This window comes from Dryobates pubescens, chromosome 28 (assembly GCF_014839835.1).
Source record: "Dryobates pubescens isolate bDryPub1 chromosome 28, bDryPub1.pri, whole genome shotgun sequence".
Classification (NCBI taxonomy): Eukaryota; Metazoa; Chordata; class Aves; order Piciformes; family Picidae; genus Dryobates; species Dryobates pubescens.
In genome coordinates this window covers 14815349-14837292 of record NC_071639.1, presented here as the reverse complement: position 1 = coordinate 14837292, position 21944 = coordinate 14815349, and the positions used below count along the sequence as shown (strand labels likewise).

The 21944-nt window shown below is 39.3% G+C and overlaps 1 protein-coding gene across 1 annotated transcript in view; it reads left to right on the top strand.

The window, feature by feature from the left end:
- Positions 1 to 21022, top strand: part of FUT9 (fucosyltransferase 9) — a 32756-nt gene extending 11734 nt beyond the window's left edge. The window contains exon 2 of the mRNA XM_054174100.1: positions 18564 to 21022. Coding sequence (XP_054030075.1) covers positions 18564 to 19651 — 1088 coding nt within the window. The 3' untranslated portion in view covers positions 19652 to 21022. The remainder of the gene's footprint in view (positions 1 to 18563) is intronic.
- Positions 21023 to 21944: the final 922 nt, after the last annotated feature.

The window sequence follows — 21944 nt, the reverse complement described above, 5'->3', positions numbered from 1 at the left end:
GTTCAATAGTCAGCTTCATTATTTCCTACCTTTAAAGGGTCAACGCTCAAGCCTGTAACTGATCAGTCTTGCTTTCAGCTTGGGAAATTTGAAGCTGTGTTACTGCATTCAGTTCTGTTCTGTTTTGCTGCCCTTAGCTGTCACTGTGCAAAGCTTTTCCCATTCCCGAGAAACTAAGTGCCTCCTGTGAATAGTTCCCACACACAAGCTTTCTTTGTCTGAGGTCTCCTCACTCAGCAGAATCAGCAATATAACAAACATGTCAGTGTAATTTTTAGTAGGAAATGCTTGACTTTTAAAACAAGACTTGAAGCAGACACGAAAGAAAAAACACTTTTCATGACAACAGGAATTAGTGGAAAGGGACAGTGAGGGAGACCGGCTTTGTTCCAAAACATGAAAAAGCTACGTTTAAGGACATAATGGAGTGATTCGGCATCACTTGGAAGAATTAACGTAGCCTAACCTTTTTAAATTAATGAAACCTAAGTGTATAATAATGCCCTGTGAAAAATATATCAATGAACATTTGAAGTATTAATGGATGAATGTACAAATATTTTCAATTGGGGAAACAAGCACTGACACAATCGCTGTCTCGGTTTAAAAGTATGAACTGCTGCACACAAGGCCAATTATCTGCAATGAAGAATCATTAGAAAAAGGAAATGAGAAAACTTGTAAAAATTAGCATCTCAGCACTGGCTTTGCTGCTTGCTTAACAGAAAAGGGTGTTATCAGTTGTATTTCCTCTGAGTACAGGAAATCAGCTATTACAGTGCAGAATCCCTTGTGCCTATGAGAACATAGGTTGAAAACTGTGTGGGAAAAGCAGGCCTAATCAAAGCTAGTTACCCTACAGAAGCATTTCAGTATTTTCATATCCCAGTTAATGGTACATTTTACACATTTTTCTGTTTACATAATGCTGCTAATAGTATTCTGTGTAAGCACCGAAAGGAGAGAAACTGAGTTATGGCTAGTTTGCAGAGAACTCGAATTTGCTGCTTAAGCAAAGATACTCAAACCCAATAAAAGGGGTATGCCTGTAAATGCTAATAGTGCCTAATTAACAAAGAATAGCTGAATCTGTGACATACCTGGAAGGTTAAGTATTGTTTTGTGTGCCTGGAAAAAGGCGTGGGAGGCAAAAACTAAGAGGTATTCATCACTGAGGCACAGTGGAAGCTGTCAATAACAACCTGGCAAAGGTCACCACTTCCATCGTTTTATAACCAATGGCTGTGTAGTGTGGGGTGATTCATGTCAATCCTGGCTCCTGGGAGTGGAGGTCTCTAGTTAGGATAAGTAAAGTGGCTATCAAGTGACTGGCGATATTTCTCTCATTCTAAGACATGATTTTCCCCTTACATAAGCAAGCCTGGCATGGCTGTGTGTTCCCAAATACTGAAAACTTGAGAAGGACAAGGTCAAAACACATTCAAAGAGGTGGTCAGCACCAAAATGGGAATTTGCTTCCAGAGAGACAGGGAGCAAGTGCTGTAGTTCCCATGCATATCAGTGGAGGAAAATCTCATTTTTAGAAGAACCCCAAGCCCATGTCTGGAGAAGATATCCATTCTTCAAAACCTGCAGAACCTGGTGTCTGAGCCTGAATGTCAAACACCTACCACTTCCCAACAACATTTTTCTCCTAAATCTTGTGAGATATTTTTTCTGACAGGTATGTCTGTACTGCTTGCCTAATAATAGCAATTTTCTGTGTAATTGGGAGCATAAAAAGAGGTGGTTAAGCCTTTGAGGAAAATCAGCTAAGCATGCAAACACTGCTTGTAATTGGTACATAAATTTAGGTAATCTGGCTGCATATGTATTTCCTGCTTCATGATGATGTTTAGAGGCTTGATGCTTACTCCCCACTTTCCAGGCTTTACGTAGTGATCCTTGGATGCATTTCTTTGCATAGCTTTCATAAGGCTCTACAATCAAAACAAAACATATTATTTCATCCATCTGCCTTTTTACACAACCAACCAAAGAGCAGGACAGTATGGAACAATAGTCTGTAGATGATTCACACTTTTCTGACATACTGTACCAAATTTAGGCTTGAGCTCCACACGTTGAGCTTTGTCTAGGCTGTCTTCTGCATAAAATGGTTTTGAAGATAGATTTCAGTAGGCCACGCCAAACAGATCACTTTTTTGCTTCAAAATTCAAGTTCAAGGTCACTTTCTCCCATAATTGTCCTTCACTCTCAATAGAAAGCAAGCTTAAATAGTTCATATGCTCTGATTCTAAGCTTTTTACAGATTCTCATTCCATCAGATCTATATATTTAATCAGTCCCTGCTGAGTTCATCAAAGACCTCTCCCAACTACAGCTCATTTTTATTCTTATGTTAACTTTACTTAGTTCTAACTTTCTGGAATTCTTCTCCTTCCGTTTCAGTTTTCCATTTAATTAATTAGCTCATTCATTATACTCTGCCCTTACCTGTGAGTTCTTCCACTCTGCTTCACATCAAGTAGCTTCCATGCTCTTTCATATTTTCTTCTCACCCCTCAGACTGATCATACTGACCTCCTGCTTCTGTTATTACTGTTTCCAGTTTATCCACCCAATTCTGTTAAAACCCCAAATAGAAATGATAGCGAGTCCTAATCCACCAATGACTTGTCACATCCTCGGAAGTCATAATGACGGTAACATGATGTCTGAGGCTGTGACTGCAGGTCTGACTCTTTCTGGGCCATAGAGGTAAAAAACTTCCCACTGTGAAGCACGTGCAAGGAACAGCAATGCTTTCCTGAAGCTGAACCCAAAAAAGAATTGGCAGGCTCTCAGCCAGCAATCAAAAAATGTCCACCCCTTATTACTGAAACTGCAGCACAAGCATAACACATGAGATCTGCAGAGCAAGTCTCTGCTTTTTATTGATTTATTTTTAATAGGTAGCAGCAGTTACAGATTTAGTCTCCATTTTAATAACTCTTGTCAGTAATTACCCCATTTAGTTTGTACACAAGTTTTGAACTGAGACATTAATTGATGAGTAAATGTTCCACTGATCTTGATTATATCCATTGTCACCACATGTAATTATGAATATAGTCATATGCACAAATAGTTGCAGTGCCATTAAAATGTGTGAATTTTGGATAACCTAGGAAAGTCACAGAATGCCTGTTGTTGTATTTTACTGCTTGTCTCCGCTACCGTCACTTTAGGAGTTTGCACTCTGCAAGGATTCTCAGGAGTCTGCAGTTTGTAGCATATCATGGCCATACCTTGCTGTACTGAATTAAAAAAATACCTTCCTGGTACTTTACTGTGGCACACATATTAATTTTCAGAGTCAATAATGTAGCCACAGCCTCTCTGAGCAAGAAACTCATTTCAGTGTTGAGAAATGTGGGGGAGAAAGGAGTAAGATGTATGTTCAGGGATGATACTGCGACTCTTTACTCATAAACACATTAACAAAATAAACCACGAAATATGATATAACTGGTAGTGTTTGATTGACCTTTTTTGCAGCAAGAGGTCGTGAGTTGAGTCCATAGGGATAGCCCAGTTCCCAGCTGAACTAAGCAGAAGCGTGGAACCTCAGTTGAAAGACAAGTAGTTTCCCTGCTTGAAGCAAGGATACGGTAAATACTTAGAGGAATTAAGTAATTATCTTTGATATGTTTATAAAAAGTAACCACAAGCCCTCTTGTTCTTAGCCTTATTATGCCTCTTAACTTTTCCTAAAGTTCCCTTCAGATCATCACAGTAAGGCTTTTCACATCCATTTCCTGATCAAACACATTTTACCTAAATAGGAGGAATTGAAATTTCAACCAGATATTAAAAAGTGAGGGTGTGTAACTTTACAGGGGAGAATTCTGAAATAGAAACAATGCCTGATATGAGCAGGGGGGAAATCATGAATTGGCTTTTAAGTTGGGGAAAATATAATGGCAAGTTTCTCCCTGGAAAGGCTCCAACCCCCAGATTATAAACATTTTTAACAGAAAAGGTTTAGATGGTCATCAGTTCTGTTTTTTCAAGTATCTAGAAATGGAAAATGAAGCGGTGTCAGATGTTATACAGAAGTTACAAAAGCTGCTTTTGAAGGTACATACTATGAAACAAGTCCAGTACAGATAGACTTTTTTTTTTTTTTTTTTTTCTGGGACCGATACTGCTACAACTGATATGAATCAGCTAAGAAACAGGAGAAAACTGAAATAAACTTTTCACTCATCCAGCTAAGAATGCAGCAAAGTATGAAGGAATACCAGACAAGAGGATAGTCAGGTAAGGACAAGAACAGCAGTAGGTTTCCAGTAGCTTGCTTTTTTGAAGGTAGAGTACACTGCAATTTTGACTTTTCCTCCTAGATTTTTTCCCAAATACTCATTTTTACATTTTGCTTTTTGACAGCAAATTCTGTACCACTGAAATGGCAGTAAACTCTTTTTGGCACTTCTGTTCAGTCCTGTGGCCCACAGCAGTGCTCTGTAATTAAGCCATGGGACCCATCTCTTCCGCTGTGGTAAACGATAAGTGCCTCACTGTCACCAGTGGGACCAAGGTCATATTTCTTGCTTATCTTGGATTTACTTATAACTAACTAGTGAGATCACAGAAACTGCAGTCTTAGAGAGATACATTTACAATTGTCAAATTTTATTTCAGGGTATGGGAGGATGCAAAATGAAACAATCTGCCAGTTTACATCCCTGTGATGTTAACATTTTTAAACACAGGACAGAAAAAGGGAACAGGTGTTTTTCTCTAGTAGTGTAGGGTAGGTAAAAGGGTAATTTTTATGTTCTTTCAGAAGAGTAGGGATTTCAAATGTAGTTTTGACAAACTACAATTAATCTCTATTAAAAGATAAAGGGAGAAAAGACAATTTAAAAAATGTTAGTCTCCTGGAGGAGTCATCACATTTTTCCTCTGGACAGTGCTTGTGAAACTACGTTTGATCCATTACTTTCTTTTGCATTTTAAAGGTGATTGTAAGTTGCAAAGAAAAAAAAACATGAGAAGCTGTTTGCCATATGAAAAGGAAGACAAATAAGTCTGAGTTGTATTAACAAAGAAATACTGTTCCACTCATTGCTGCAAGGGGCAGCCTTCCTTTCTGAACTGTCTAACATCTGCTCAACCCCTTTCTTTTCAGTTTCACCAATATTCTAATCCTGAGCCTCGTGGCCTTTCCAGATGTTCTGGGATGGGCACGTGGTCCTGATTGCTGCAAAGCAGATCTCAGGCAGATGTGCTGTGCCTTTGGGGGCCTTTCTTGCTATTGGGAAAGCCACTGCCATTGCTCTGAAAAGCTCTCTGTTGTCTGAAATACAGATTAGGCAGCAGTAACATAACTAAAGTATTAAAATATCATAACAGATGAAGTAAGAATTTTATGAGAAAATTCTACTATTTATGGAGTCAGCCTGGGACTCAGAAATCAACTTCACCAAGAGGCAAGGACCAGCACATGCATGAGTACCACCTTCTTTTCCAAGTGCAAATTGGATTTTCTTAACCTTTTCTTCGGTGATATAAATATTTAGACAAACAGTCAGACAAACAATACCCGTTGTAGAACAAAACATTGCACAGGAGACAGGTCTTCCCCTGAGGAGAGGAATGAAAGAATAAACATGTAACAAGCATTACTCAGATTGCTTAATGCACTGCTGAAAGACACTCGAAATAGTCACTGCAGGTATGCCCTAAAGAGAGGTATGAAGTATAAAACATGTACTATATAACACGTTAAATAATCTACCAGGTTCCAAAATCTTGTCATAGAGGCAATTTTGCATTTGTCTTACTAAACACAGGTACAAGAAACATTCCCGATCTTTTTAAAAAGAATTTCCTTAGCAGCACCAGCAACTGGCACATTGTCAAAGGCAATCCTGATTGACAAACAGTAGAGAAATCCTGAGGAAGAGAGGTCAGGATACTGTGCTCCTCCTCCTCATAATCTGGCTGTTTCCTAGCAACCTTTTAGTATCATCTCAGTTATGTTTCTATTCCTATAAGGACCGAGGCACAAGCAGTTATCAACTGCAGCTTGTAGAAACAATCCATCTAGGAATGGAGAACAGCTACTGGAAGCCAAACTGAAGGAAACCAGAAGTTACTTCTGTGCTCAGCAGAAAGCTCTTGGAAATACTTGCTGCCAAAGAGATGAAGTGTCCATGTCTGGCTGGAAGTTCTTATCTATAGCTGGTTACTTGCAGTCTGCAGTTTATGAGCACTGTGTTGCTAGAATAGACTGTTTCAGCTAGAAAGGACCTACATGATCATCTAGTCCAACAGTCTGACCAGTTCAGGCCTGACCAAGTTAAGGCCATGTTATTAAGGGCATTATCCAGCTGCCTCTGAAACTATGACAGACTTGGAGCATCCATCATCTCTTCCACAGTCTGACCACCCTCTTGCTAAAGAAATGTTTCCTAATGTCCAGCCCAAACCATTCCCACGCATCCTATCACTGGATCCCAAACAGACCAGCAACTCTCCCTCTACTGCCCCTCCTCAGGAAGCTGTAGTGGTCTCATTGAGAGCATGATTTTGTACAAACTTTGAACAAGTGTTGAAATATTTCCAACATTATTTAGAAAGTTCAAACATACGTCTCCTAAAATCCACTGGATTTTGGTTTAATAGCTTATTCTTAAGGGAGCTGAATTATTTATTGATTTGTTAAGAAGAACAAAGATCTAAATGCAAGCACTGGAGTGTATGTAATTGAGGTGCAATTGGGGGGACATTAACCTACTCGCTAAATTCCAGTGCAGACACTTAAATTTGCCACAAGATTAAAAGAAATTCTTTTTCAGTTGGGTTCTTTCACTGACAGAAAATACATGAAAGGAATGAAGAGGCGTAACTTTTTCACGTTTTAAAAAATATAGTCTTCTAAAGTTTATTTTTTGAGATTACCCAATACTTGCTTACTTAAGTAGTCTTCAATGAGCACTTCTGTAGCTAATACTATTCAGTAATGGGGCTTTCCCATCATATCACATTAGAGCAGAAGTTCTAGGAGAGTGAAGGAATAGTGAAGGAATTTCAAGAACTGGGAAAAAATTATGAATCGATATGCTTTTTAGTCTGAGTTTTGGGAGAGCTCAGCACATTTTGCTGAAATACAGAAAAAAAATTACTGTAAATGATATGCTGTTAACCTTTAAAAGTAACTTTCCTTCAGTGGGAGTGGTGATCTACCAGCATCTTCTTATACTATCAGTTCCTCTGAGCAATTGAGGGTATTAAACTACCTCTTGAATATTTTCTCTCACGGGTAATGTGAGCATCTCTAGTCCCCAGAAGAATAAACCATATTGAATTGCCTCAGCCTGGAAGCACTGCCTACTTCAGTACTGTGTGAAAAACTGTTTGAGCTTTCTAAAAGACAAGTGTTCGCATCTGTTTGACTTCTGTGGGATACAATTAACTGGCCTCCCAGTTGGGCAGTTTGAGCAGTTCCTTTTCTTCAGATGAAACACTGTCAGAGGGTTGATATCCCTCTAAATAGCTTGTGAGCCCTACAATGATTCTTGCTTTGATGGTGCTTCCAGTGCTACCAGAATCCATCCAGAGCAGTGCTATGCATGATTAGCAGGGCTTCACACGTTGTGCACGGTCATTTACCTGGAACTATATAACTTTGCACTGAAAGGAAGTCACACCGTGGAGACATGGTGTGGGCTTAGCTATGAGTTCCTAGGGTTCATTCTTCTCTGTATTTTCATCTGCAACTCCCTCTGTGCTCAAGATAGAATTTGTTGTACATGATGCCCTGTACATCTCTTGAATTGTGTAAATTGCAATAAAAATTATAAAATTTCCTTGCTACAATAGAATGATTCTTGTCTATGTGAGGTCATACTTTTGAGCAAAAAGAACAAATTCAAGCTCAGGGGACAGTCTTATTAAAAGCTTCCCTGTTTCTAACATGTATTCATTCTCCCTCTGTCTGCCTCCTTTCTCTTTCCGTTTCCAATTCTATAACTTACTTCCTTTGTGCCCTTTATGTGTCCTCATTTGGGGTTACTTATATTTCCATATGTTGATTGCTCTGTCCTTTGCCTTTACTGATTTTATTTGTCCTTCTCCAGGGTATTTTGTGCAAAAAATGTATTATAGCAGTATCATTTAGACCTAGCCAGCTAATTTTGCCATAAAGTTGCCAGAAATATGTGGAAATGTTCTCGTGTATGTTCACAGAAATGCTCAGAATTTGTTGTTGTGGTTCTGGCTGTTGTTTTAAAATATCATCTCCTGTTTGTTCAAGGCAAACAAAATGAGAGTTAATCAGAAGCTTGGGATTCTCACAGTCTAGACTCAAATTCAAAGCACTCTTGTTATGTGTGTTTGTGGTGGACTGGTTGCATGTTGTAGAGCCTCTTCTTGTCTTTAATAAAAGGTAAAGATATATATTCCAGAAGTTATAGCTTTGTTTGACCAGTCAAAAACTGCAAGTGCAAAAACTCCTGTGGTCTTACATCTGGTTATAGAACTTGCCTGATAAGATTTTTAGTTAAGGCTGAGACAGGCACTATCAGCAGCATCCTTTATAATTAATTGGATATGGCTTTTGGTTGATTTGATTTATGTTTGCTTTGAAACCCAAATGGAGATATCCAGGACAGTTACTTGTCAAGATCCTCAACAAGACTGAAAGAAAGGTGTGGAGAGAGAAGCAGCTTTAAGACAGACATCAGATTTTGTCGTTGGTGGGTGATCACCTCGTCTAAGCTGCTGTTTTAGAGGGTACTGTTCCCAACTGCAATTAATGCCCCTCTGGTATGTTGCCAAAGGTGTCAGCTAAATCCTTCTGCATCTGGGCTTTCTTTTACACAGGGCAGCCTACACAGAGCATGTTTTCACTTTGCTATAGGCTGCTGTACTTCCAGTGAAATAATATCCTGGGTTTGTGCCACTGACTGGCACACTGCACGTCCTATTTATGCCAGCAGATTTATGCATTACTGACAGTAAGCACAGAGCATAGCCTCATATTTCTCCTTTTCATTTTAGAGGAGAAAATGTGTCTGATTAAAATACCTTCACAGAGTGACAGGGACAGCAGCATCACTACAAGGGAGGTTCTCCTTGTGTTTGAAAATTACCTGAGAGGTTTCAGATGGTCTTTTAATTAATTTATTATAACTTCTGAATATAGATTACAACACAAAATCAATTTTTTTTAGGCAAAATGCATGCCATTTCAGTTTTATTCAGTAATTCAACAGGCCTGCTGAGTTGGGATTGCTTGAGCATAGGACAAGGATTCAGGAAATGTTCAGGACAGAGTAGATGTCTGAGACAGCACTGAGATGGAGACATTAATCTGTTGGAACATACGTAGTGCTACAGGCCTGATCTTAGAGAACGTGGGTTTGCCATCGTTCCATCATCATTACCTGTACCTTTCAAAGATGATACCAGAGTTACTTTTGTGAAGACATCCACAGGCAGATCTTTACACCTCTTTTGAAGGCTCTGAAGGTGCCTGAACAGTGCCACAAGTATAATTATACATGCAAAGGAAATAGCAAAACTTTACATGTGCAAATTTATTTTAAAATTAGATTTTTTTGCAAGTACAGGAAAATAGATTGAGAATATGTTAGACTACCTGAAAAAAATTACCACTGAATGTAATCAGTTATGTGGAATATGAAGAAGTCAACCCAAGGTCAGCTTGAAAAGGAAATTATTTAAACAGCCATTGCACATGTCCAGATGGCATGACTGCAAGGTTAAAACCAAGAAAGGACAGAGCTCTTCAAAGTTGTGTGAGTTTGTTAGTGCACGTATAGCAGTATCATTTACAAACTGAATTTACTAATTTCCTAATTGCTGAAGGGAAAGAGCGGAGGTAAGAGGCTTAAGACACACGTAACTTATTTTTCTATTCCTATGAACGAAACTCCATTCCCTCCCCCTCCCCCCCCCACCCCCCCAATTTCATCATTTTCACAGATATCTCCAGCTTGCCAGGCTTTCCCTAACTCATTTCAGAGTGTAAAGAATAAGCAGGCTGCATGTCTGCTCCTGCCACTTCCTGCTAGCCTCTTCACAGAGGTATTCCAGGCAATTTCATTCTTGTATCTATTTAGCCTACATTTTGACAGAGATAAGAAAATACTCTTCTAAGATAGTTGGACTTGAGGATCTTAGAGGTCTTTTCTAACCAAAATGAGTCACTGCTTCTGTAAGAATTGAACATGTACAATTTATCCCTTTCTACCAGGTTTTCCTTCAGACTCTCTGTTCCCCGTGTTGTGTCCATCCATCATCTCACATCTGTACTCCAGACAATAATTTCTTCAGCCAGTGCATTTATCTGAGCAGTTGCTAAACATATTTCAAGTTTAGACCTAATTTCTAGCCCTTAATAATACACACCACACCTCAAGATTTTAAAGTGTATACAAAATAAAGTAGTTGTATTTTTAATTTTTGGCAATATTACAGGTTGGACTTGATGATCTTTGAGGTCTCTTTCCAACCTTGGTGATTCTGTGATTCTGTGATAGATGCAGATGAAGGTAAGCTGGAGTCACAATGATGTTGCCAGGGTCAACGCAGTAGGTATTACAGTCCAGAAAATATGACATATTTTGGTACTTTCTAGCCTTTCTCTGCTGGGAATCTCTCTTACTGCAGCCTGTTGGACAGCTCATACTGGTAGGGAAACCTCTTTGGACTATATAACTTCAATATGCATTGGTTTTGTCATATTCATTAAGACAGACTGCTGGGTTGTTTGTGTACACACAGCTAAATACCAAGCAAGACTCAAAGGCTTATATTGTCTCTGTACATCGAAGATCTCTGGTTCACAGTTCCAAGGAGCAGGCTGAAAATCCAACCTTTAAGTTCCTCCAGTGAATGAATCATGGGGTTCCAACCCTCCCTCATTAGAAAATATTAGAGGAAGCAACCTACCTAAAAGGGGTAAACGTAAAGAGATTGCCCTGTAAGACAGTAATAAAATAGGAGCATGCAGTAGTGGAGGGCTAGTGGATGCCAAGTTATTTGTAACTACAACAGAAACCACTGCCTGTGGTTTACATACAGGCATGTTGGAAGTGGAAATAGGAGACATTTGTATCAGTGAGAGAAAATAACCATTGGGTCAATTTATGAAGGAAAGCAGTAGATTTTCTGTCCATCATGCAACATTTTAAAATCAATATTGGTTTATTTCTAAAACATGTGCTGTATTCCACCATAAGTTATTGGACTTCTTGTAGATGTTACTGAGTGAGGCCCTACTGCCTGTGTCACATCACAGGTCAGACAAAATGACTGTAGTGTTCTCTTCTGGGCTTAAAATCTAAAAAGTGATCAATGACTCTTAGAGGACAGAGCCATGGAAAAGAGTCATGATCACTTACGGTTGAAAGGGAGACACCACATCATCTGATAGGGCTACTCAGTCAATAACAGCCTATGGAGGCTTCCAGTACTCACAAGGCAAAAAACGACCATATCCACCCAGCACAGACAAGCTTTTAGATTCTAATTCAGTATTTTATCACTTTCAGTCTTCTGCATAAAATTGAATGGATTCAGCTAAGATGTCATTCCATGGAAACAGCCACAAGTACTGGCATATATATTCCTGTAGCTTGCAATCACTGCTCTATTTTACCAGTTTTCTGATTTGGCCCTTTTCCTCTTAATGCCCTTTCTTAGGTTTTTTCACCCCCTCGACATTCCAGCCTTTGGGCTAATGCATCATTAAAAGCTTTGCATTTATTTATGACTTAAGGAAAAGATGTCTGCAGAAATAGGAAAAAGAATACTTAAGACTGAATGACAGAACTTGGAGCCTCTCACAGGCATTATTTTGTTTTGAGGTCGGAACTAAAGCACCTTTGGGATTCATTATTCTTTGCTTTCATAAATCTTTTTTTGTGTCTTGGGATGCAGAGAAGGACTTTAAAAAAAAAAAAAAGTAAAAGGATAAAACTAAGAATTGGTGTGTTGTTCAGAATGAAAGACTTGAAAGAAAACCATCTGACCTTCTATATTTTGTGTTATCTCAATTAATTTAGCTGTAAATTAGCCTTCAGTATTTGCATGCAGTCTGTCTAAAAGGTCAGTGGAATACTAATGAATTATTTTGTCTTCTTTAGCTAGTTTACATACAGTAGGCTGTGTAGCGAGAAGAGGCTAAAATTCATTTGAAAAATGCACTCTAAACCAATCTTTCTCCACAGAGCTATGAATAACAGGGAGTTTGGGGACAGTGCATGTTTTAAAATTGTGAGCGAGTTCTGGGTGCTACTTGCGAGGAACCTTCATTTCTTAAAAGAGCTGACAATTCAGACATTATTTACTGACATGCAGGGAAAATGTTGCAATCTCATTCTGTGGCATTGTATCAGCAGTGTGTAGATTAAACAGTTCTTAATAGTATGCTTTGCTGTAGTACAGGGTGGCAGGTCTTCTTGGAAGGATTAGGGAATATTGGACCAACCTGTGCTGTTACTATCTACACAGAGTGACATGCCTTTAAACTGACAAAGTAAGACAGAACTCATCTGTCTCGTCCCACACCAAAAGAATGCATAGAACTCTGTGAAAAGTTGGACAGAATTGTTCTGCCTTCATTTAGTCTTAGAACCTGCAAAACAGAAAAGGGGCATGAAAAAGCTGTATTAAAATGTTGTCTTTGTCCTGACAGATTATGAACTCATGCAGTGCAAATTCTGAAGGACTGTGTTAAAAGGATAAGCACAAGTGCATGATCTAAAGAATTATCCAATTTCTCCCATAAGTTTTGTGGGTAATTGTGATTTTACTTAGCATCTGTCATAATGATTGGGGGAGGGGAGGAGAAGACAAAAATATATGTATTTCTAGCTGTTGCTACCTAGGGAGAAACCTGAACCTTGTGAAACCTGATAAATGTGTAAAAAAGGAAGAGACCATCATCACAGATAAGATTACTCAGCAGAGAGGAAGTACTGTCAAAGTTGTGCAATCTAAACATATGTGTGGTCAATAATTTGAATGTTATGATACTCACTTCCAGAAAGTAGGGTCTGATGTGGTCATACATCTAAAAGGAATACCTAAAATACTAATTAGAACACATTCTGTCACTGTAAGTGCAAGAAGCATCAGCTTAGTCAATACTGTGGTGCTTTCAGTCCCCAAGTTTGGTTACAAAGACACTGGTGCTCAAAGCAGAAGATAACATCTGCATCTTCATTCAATATGCAGTGCTGCAGGCTGGTCATCTGTGTCACAGTGCTATGCCAACCAATACCAGGAAGGGTTATGTCTGCAGCTCACCGCTGCATCATATGGAAGCTTCCAGATCTAACAAGCAAGCTGCAGCAGCATCAGTTTAGCCAAGTGCTCAAGTAACTGACACACTGTACGGTCTCAGCTGCCACTTAGGCTTTCCTCATCTGGAGACCCCTGCATCCAAGTTTTGTCAGTGAAGTGTTCACCATAAAGTCCAACTATTGTTCTGCTGTTTCTTTACCATCATTCCATGTTGTGGGGTTCCAGGAGTGAGGTGCACTGAAGCCCATATGTAATTGCTCCTCAGTTGCTGTCTAAGCCAGAGCAGCTCACAGTGATGTGTACTTCCTTGCCACGTTTAGCTGTTCAGATCTCTGCCGTACAGTGCAGTGGAGATGTCAAACAAGCTAGCATTATTTAGAAATCTTTTCTGCTGCTTGATTGCCATAATGCTGCTCCCCTCATCGGAGTAATTTTGATTGGAAATCTGCAGTATGAGTCACAAAGCCCAAAGTTGATGCAGTTATGGTGCTAAAATGACACAAAGTTAGTCAAGCTGTGGGAATGACATTCAAATACTGGGTTTCATACTCTGTGTTTACAATGGAAATACACCTTCAGACTTACAATGCAGGGTGGCAAACACCTGCACCATTACTGCAGAGAAAGTGGGGCAGAGAGTAACGACAGCTTTCACAGTTGCCAAGCAAGAGGCAAGCGCTGATGACTGAGCATCACAAAAGCCCAGATTTGTGAGATACAAACCTGTATCCTTTTGCTCTTAGTAGAAAGTGCCTTCGTTACTCCTCCTCAACCTTCCATTTGGAATGATTCTGCTTGGAATCCATTAAAGTCAAAAGACAGAGGGCTAAGAATTGCTTTCACTCTATCATTTAGTTACCAGTCCTCCCTTTCTTTGCTTGATCTCAGTGATTTTTCTCCTTGGCAGCTACAGCAGGAATTACTTTGGTGTGCTGTGTTCAGTTTGGTATTAGTTGCTCACCATACAATTGTGTGGCTTTGTTGATAATGCTGATTATGATGGCATCATAGCCTGGCCTGTTTGGAGCATAGACATCTTGATAGCTTAATGGTTATATTTATACTGTGGCAAATCATTAGGGAAACTTCAGGAACAGTGATTCCAAACTGGTAAGGGAAAGGTAAAAATGTAAGTGCTGCAACCTGCCAAGTTCAAGGTCCCCCTGGATGGTCCCTCAAAATGTAGTTTTGTGCCCAGTGCATCAGAATCCAAGGTCACTGGAGAGAGAAGAGGAAATAGAGGGCACTTACTTCACCTTGTCCCATGAAAACAAGAAAGTGATTTTCAGCATAGTTTATAGTTGCTGTTAAATAAATCTGAGTTTGCCCTCCACTAGCAGAGAACAGCACATTATGCACTGCAGGAATTTGTAAAAGACATAAACCCCCTTTCCTCTGCATTTCTACCAATAATCACAATGGAAACATTTATATTGTTCTTAGAGTTTTTAAATCAAGGTATTCCAAAGCTAAATTCTGAGCCTCATTTGCCCACACACTATCCCTTTCACATCATTTCTCTTATATGTGCAGTTAAATAAAAAGAAGATGTAAAATCCCAATGGAAAAATAAATCTAGCTAGAGCAATCACACTATGAACACATCAGCTCTGCAAAACTCTGTCTTGCTTCATTGCACAGAATGACAATTTGAAGTATCTTTCCAGAAGTCTCTGGGGAGGTTACCACATTTTATTCTCTATTCAGTAAAAAAAAAAAAAAAAAAAAAAAAAAAGGGAGACCTTTTTGAGAACCTATTAGAAGTCTCCTAGTGAAATACTTACAGTTAAATTCAGTATTATCCACCAGTTTCAGAGGGTGAAATGTAATTTATTTCATTTTACTTTCATCAGCAAGTAAAGGTCACCCATCCAAACCCTGCTTTTCCAGATGCACACATTCCATTTGTTATCATCTTAAATAACACACAAGTGCACTCATATTCCAATATCCATCAGCTGCACACAAGTTCTGTTAAGCAGTTCTCTACTTTCTGTTTAAATGCTTGCACCATAGACATCGAATGAATGCTTACCTGGCGTTCAAATAAACATCTTCAAGCAGGAAGCGTTCCTATAAACCACAAGGAATCTTCTAAATATTTCATGAGTACCAGAACAAGTATTCTTCATGTGTAGTGACACCTGTAAAAATCCAATCTAACTCAGATTTTGGAAGTACTCCTCCTCTGATCTCTAAGCAGAGTCTTTTTCCTTTGCTGTATGTGGCAGGTTGAAATTACCCCCCCGACTAATCTGAGAGAATTACACCCCCCCAAATAAAATTGCCAGACTAGCTCCGAAGGTTTTGGGAGCAAATGAAGCTGTATTTACAAGCAAACTAAAACCTAGAAATATGTAATGCAACAAGTATGCACAAAATCTACAATATATGTACAGTACATATATATATTTACAATTTATAAACAACACAGAAACTCCTCAGACCCCCATAGCAGATGCTGCTGGAATGCTGGAGGACAGAGAAATCAACTTCAAATCAGTTTTCCTTCTAACAGTAACGACTGTTTGCGTGTGATTTCCATCAGTGCCCACTGAGTTCACCTGTCCAGAATATCTACCTAGCTTGCTGTCCTAACTGGGCCTAGTTCTCACAGCTCTGCTTGCCTCCATGTCCTCTGCTTCTCAATCTTGTTAAGTTCTCTGCGCCAGAAACACCCAGTCTGATCTCAGGAGTGATCCTCAGAGACAGTCTTGAGGTTAAATATTTCTTCTTGACTTATCCTAAGAACAAGTAATGATGAAGAGTTATCCCTGAACTTAAAAATTCTAAGATGAGAACAGTAACAAGTGGTTTTTATTCATTATTCACTGCCCATGACTACAAAAATCTTTGCTTCAGCTTAATTTTAAAATACTGTCATTTTCCTTTGGAAAATCTCAGTGCTCAGCTAGTGATGAAAGTTAGCACTGGGAGTTGTGATAATTTTGGACTCACTCTGGAAAAAACTTGAGGGTATAGCCAGAGAAATTGGTGCAAAAATATACCAGGGAAACAGGTACTGACATCATTGACCAAAAAGGTCACATCTTTCTCCATCTTGCAATGTTGCATAACCAGGGAAAAAAGCATGCCTACCCCTTCTGGAATGGCTGAGAAGTGTTGTAGTGAAGCCATGGTAAAACAGTTTCCATAAAATTCCGATTTATTCCTGAGTGAACTTGGTAGATTCACAAAAGAGATATATTTTTGTAAGCCTGTCCTGGTGTTCTTGGGGTTAACATTGCCGCTAGCCTGTTACTATCTCCTTGTTTCTGTTGCTGCTAAATGGAGTTGCTTGCTAATGGTATGCCAAGTTTTGCACTTAAAAAGGAGCCTTGATAAGCTTTGCATGGGGAAAAGGAGTCTCGTACTGACAAAATACTCTACTTTAAACTTGGAATGAAAACACCTAGAAAATCCTTACCATGCCACGACCCTCCGAAATGGTCTTTATAACAAAATTATCAAAGTTGGCACATGTCTTGGTAAACACATTTCTTTGACAAAGTTTTTCTTTCCAGTCTGGCATGCCAGAGATGGATGGGGGAGGGGATCCATAAAAAGGAAATTTGTGATTCTGGTGTTGAAGTAAAGCCGTGAAAGGGGAAGGGTGAGCTGAGGTTACTTGGCTGGATGTCTTTTAACAAATGCCTCCTTAGTGACACCTTTATAGTGAGGATTACAGCAGAGGATCGATGGCTATCTTGGGCATGGAACAGAAGGAAATAAATAAACTCTCTGCATTTTGGAGAATACTGTGCAAAAAAACCCCAAACAACAACAACAACAACAAATCCCATGGATTCTAGTGGGCACACCCCCACCCCCCCCAACTTATGTCCTAGCAGTACAAACAATCTAGCGCTCAAGAAAATAGTATTTGTCAAAAGGTGCTTCCCACTGTACTACTGCCTGACTGTACAGGACTTGGCTCCAAAAGCCGTGAAGGTAGAATTTGCTGTTTTCTTCCATGGGCTCCTCTGTCAGCTCTGTGAAGTGCAGAAGTTACTGCACCTGTGGTTAGCACTTCATCCAGAAAAATTACTGCTATTCCCTGTGCACATCTTAATAGTTATTACTGGAGTTAACACAAAATGGGATAGAAAAAAATAATTCTGGGACAAAACCCTGTCCAGCTCCTTGGGATACAGGTAAGTGGCATTTTTAAGAGTCTGCTCAGGTCTTCCGCTTCCTCAAAGGCCTTTCATTCCAGGTTTTAATGGCTCTTGCTTCTATAACCCTTTCCTACCATCTCATTAGCAGTAGCTTCAAAGTGAAGCATGCCAATGATGCCTACATAGCTAATGGATGTGTGAGTCTGTATAATGCCTGACACCAAAAGATGGAAAACTCAAAAAAACTGTACTGACTGTAGACTGCTGGTTTTGTGAAGGACAAAATCTGACAACTACGGTCCCAGATCGGGAGAGAGCAGACAGGTTCACAGGGCGGGAAGGCACTGTGAGGAAGCAGATCTGGAAGGGATAGAACAGGTGAACTCCCTATTTAGTGCTGTGAAATGCTGGTAATTGTAGTCTGAGTACCACAAACAGCAAGTTGGTCCTACCAAACTTCCTACACAAATGCAACACCATGAACATTCTAGAAGTTCAAGCAGAGAACAGAGTATGCTATGGCACAGAAACATAACCAAATATTTGAATACCTCCTTTAAACTTACTTTTATGTGGGAACTATGTGAGGCTGCATATGGGAACAGAGCAGCTTAGAACCTATGTTGGTGCTTTCCTTTCCTCACTATTTTGGAGTTCATCCCTGTGTTGCCATCAGGCGTGAGCTAGTGTTCTAACAGTTGTACTGATTACAGAATTAAAGTGCCAGTCCCTTCCTTTTTCATTTCTCTAATTCTATATCCTCCATACACAAATACAAATGGACCAAAGTGCTGCGTGTTGTCCCTTACACAGACACAAGGACAGAATCAAAGGGTAATTCTGTCTCTCTTGTGTGTCTTAAACTCTTGGATTTTCAAGATATATATTGATTTGTATCAGGCATGACATGTTAGGATCCTGCTTTAATTTACGTCAATTAGCTTTTAATGTGAAGAGCAGAAATACTGTCTCATTTTCATTAATAGCATGCAAGCTATTACCCTGTCCACCTACAGGGAATTTCTGCTGTTACAGCTCGGTGATATCAAAGTTCTACCCATTTTAAAATCTGATCTCTGATTGCTTTAACAAGGCATATATACATGTATGTAACTTAATATATGATGTTATTTTCTCTTCCTCTCTTTTTTTCTCAGAACAAATTATGACATCGACGTCTAAAGGAATTTTCCGGCCATTTTTTATTGTCTTCATTGTCCTTGGTTGCTTCATGGCCTTTATATTAATTTATATCAAACCAACAAATAGCTGGATCTCTGGTCCTATAGAATCAGCCAGTTCAGTTTTGAAAATGAAGAGTTTCTTTTCTTCCAAAACTGATAATCTTAATGAAACCACTGTTTTGATCTGGGTTTGGCCATTTGGTCAGACTTTTGATCTATCATCCTGCCAAACAATGTTCAACATCCATGGGTGCCATCTGACTATTGACCGCTCACTATATAACAGATCCCATGCTGTTCTCATTCATCACAGGGACATCAGCTGGGATCTGACTAATTTACCTCAGCAAGCCAGGCCACCATTCCAGAAGTGGATCTGGATGAACTTGGAGTCTCCAACTCACACTCCACAAAAGAGTGGCATTGAACACCTCTTTAACCTGACCCTGACTTACCGGCGTGATTCAGATATTCAGGTGCCTTATGGCTTCATGATGGTGGGAACAAGTTCCTTGACATTTGAAGTGCCAAGTAAGGAAAACTTGGTCTGTTGGGTTGTAAGTAACTGGAACCCTGAGCACGCTCGAGTCAAGTATTACAATGAGCTTAGCAAATACATTGAAATCCACACCTATGGGCAAGCCTTTGGAGACTATGTCAATGACAAAAACTTGATCCCAACTATCTCCACTTGCAAATTCTACCTTTCCTTTGAAAATTCCATCCACAAGGATTACATCACTGAGAAACTTTACAATGCTCTTCTGGCCGGATCAGTACCAGTTGTACTGGGCCCCTCCAGAGAAAACTATGAGAATTACATTCCAGCAGACTCTTTCATACATGTGGAAGACTTTCTCTCCCCTAGAGAGCTGGCAGAGTATCTTCTCATGCTAGACAGAAATAACAAGATGTATCTTAGCTATTTCAACTGGAAGAAGGATTTCTCAGTGCATCTTCCTAGGTTCTGGGAATCACATGCATGTCTTGCTTGCGATCATGTGAAAAGACACCAGGAATACAAATCCATTGGAAATTTAGAGAAATGGTTTTGGGATTAATTTGTGTGCGTGTGTGTGCACTTTTTAAAAGAAGCCAGAGGAAACTTCAGACCAAGTGGAGAGAAAAGGAAAAGAGATGGAAAAGGAAGGAAAAGACAGACGTATGTCATGGGTTATCAGCTGTCCTCTCTTGGTTCTCCTATTTATATTTTGTAAGAGATTTTAAAGTGTCAGCAGCAGCAGTCATCAATACTCAGTTTTAAATTATAATGTACATACTAATTATGTGCACTGAAGAATATTTGATAGTTTACTATAATTTTTAAACAAGATTTCCCACTATTTCTGTGAATTATGTTCCAGCCTTAATGTAGTAATGGTTAACATTTCTTTTTTTAACATTACATTTGCTGTTTCACCTATCTGGAAAATGAGGACACAACTTCTAAATGCCAGAGAGAACTTTAAGAAAGTAATGTGGTGTTCCAGTCTGAAATGTGTGTAATGTTACAAAGGACAGTAGAGGTTTTTATGGTTCATCTTGCTTCTTAAGAACATGGTAAAATTCAATGCCTAACATTATTCCAGCAGGATCAGTTGCACCCTTTTTAAGGGTACTGAACCTAGAAATGTAGTTTTTAAAAGGTGTTGCAATAACAGACAGTCTTTGTTTCTCAAAATGTTTCCTAACATTCTTCCATTGAGTTGTTTTAGGATTACATCTGTTCTTACCCTCTCAAGAATAAAGAAATCAGATATAGAGAAGATGAACAATTTTAATGATTACAGCCCGGATTCATGCAGGTTTTGGGTGTACTTAAGTCTCACCGTGCCTCAGGTGTTGTTTGCAGGGGCCAGGGCTGTAAGTGGTGTTAGCTGCTACAAAGATGAAGAGATCTGAACAGAAGCCTTTGATTACATCGGCCTCTTGCACTGAACCCAGCTGGCAATAACAGATGTTTAGAGGCAGCTTGCTGAGAAGTTTTTGCAGTTTCTCTCATATAATTTTTTGAATAGTTGTAGCTGGACAACTTGCCATGACTCATGAATCTGGAGAAAAATAAGACCAAACAGTGGGTTTTTGAAAATACATAGGCTGAGATTTAGTAAATAAGTTGCCAGGCTGACAATTTCAACCATTCAACTGTTCAGACTAATGAATTTGAGGGGTTTTAATGTATTTTATGTGACAGGTATGAACATGCACCCTTAAAAATAGCAGTTGCTATCAAAATCTCAGTATATAAATAGGATCTCAAGTAACAAATTAGTAAGTATTAGAACATGATGATTGTTTGAAATGCCCACTTTTAACATGCATAATTTGATTTTATTACTTTTTTCTTTCAGCTAAGACTTAAATATCTGATTGCAGTATACATTTGTATATGCAAGGTTGTTTCAATGACATAAGCATATGGATACAGGTCGGTATCAATCAGCTTATTCTTTCAGGTCAAAATGTTACAAATCACACCTACTGAGAGTTAAAAAATGGAAAAGATTAACTGGAAAAACTTCCTCTGATGTGATGCAGAACAGCTTGATGAAGAAAAGTAGCTGATCAAGTACTTAAGATTAAACTCACAGAGCGCAGCATTGCTGGAGTAAGAGAATAAGGGATAAGCAATGATAAACATTTAGCAAAAGATAAGGGGAGATTAGTCAGATTTTTTTTTTTTACCCCAGGCTGGAACAGAAGCACAGAACACTGTAAGAGTGATGCAGTTTAATTTCTAAAGCAGCAAACTCCAGGGAAAGGTTACAGAAACATTTGTGCTCTCCCTGTAGCTTCAAAAGCTGTGTTCTGATCTAGATGTTTATTTATTCTATTTATTGCTGTCTTTAAAAGCTAGTGTGCAATAAACTGTGAACCTCCTGATGTCACCAGCATTCCAGTATGAAACACAATGAGCTCACCTCGCCAGTTAACGCAATATCACGAAACCCAGTCTTCTACAAACCAAGCGCTGAGGTGGGGATAGTGTGAGCGCCGTGCTCGGTGTTTTGAAGGCAAGTGGCTATGGCCTACGGTCCCGTGGGACACCATACTTCTTGTTTGCAGGAGGGTTGTGGAATTCTCACTCACTGAGCATGTCACTGCTCCAGCTGGATCATCTGGTTCCCTTGGTGTTGGGATCTGGAAGCTCTTTGTATGCATCTCAGTGGAAGTACACTCATCCCTTGGTGCACAGGCTCTTACTTCATCCTGAATTTCAGAAAGGGGTAGATGTGCTGTGTCTAGTAAGACCTGATGTCAAGTCCAACTGGTTTCTTGGTGCCAAGATTCAGCCAATAAATCCTTACACCAATAACAGGCACAATAACAACGTATGACTTGTTACTGCCAGTA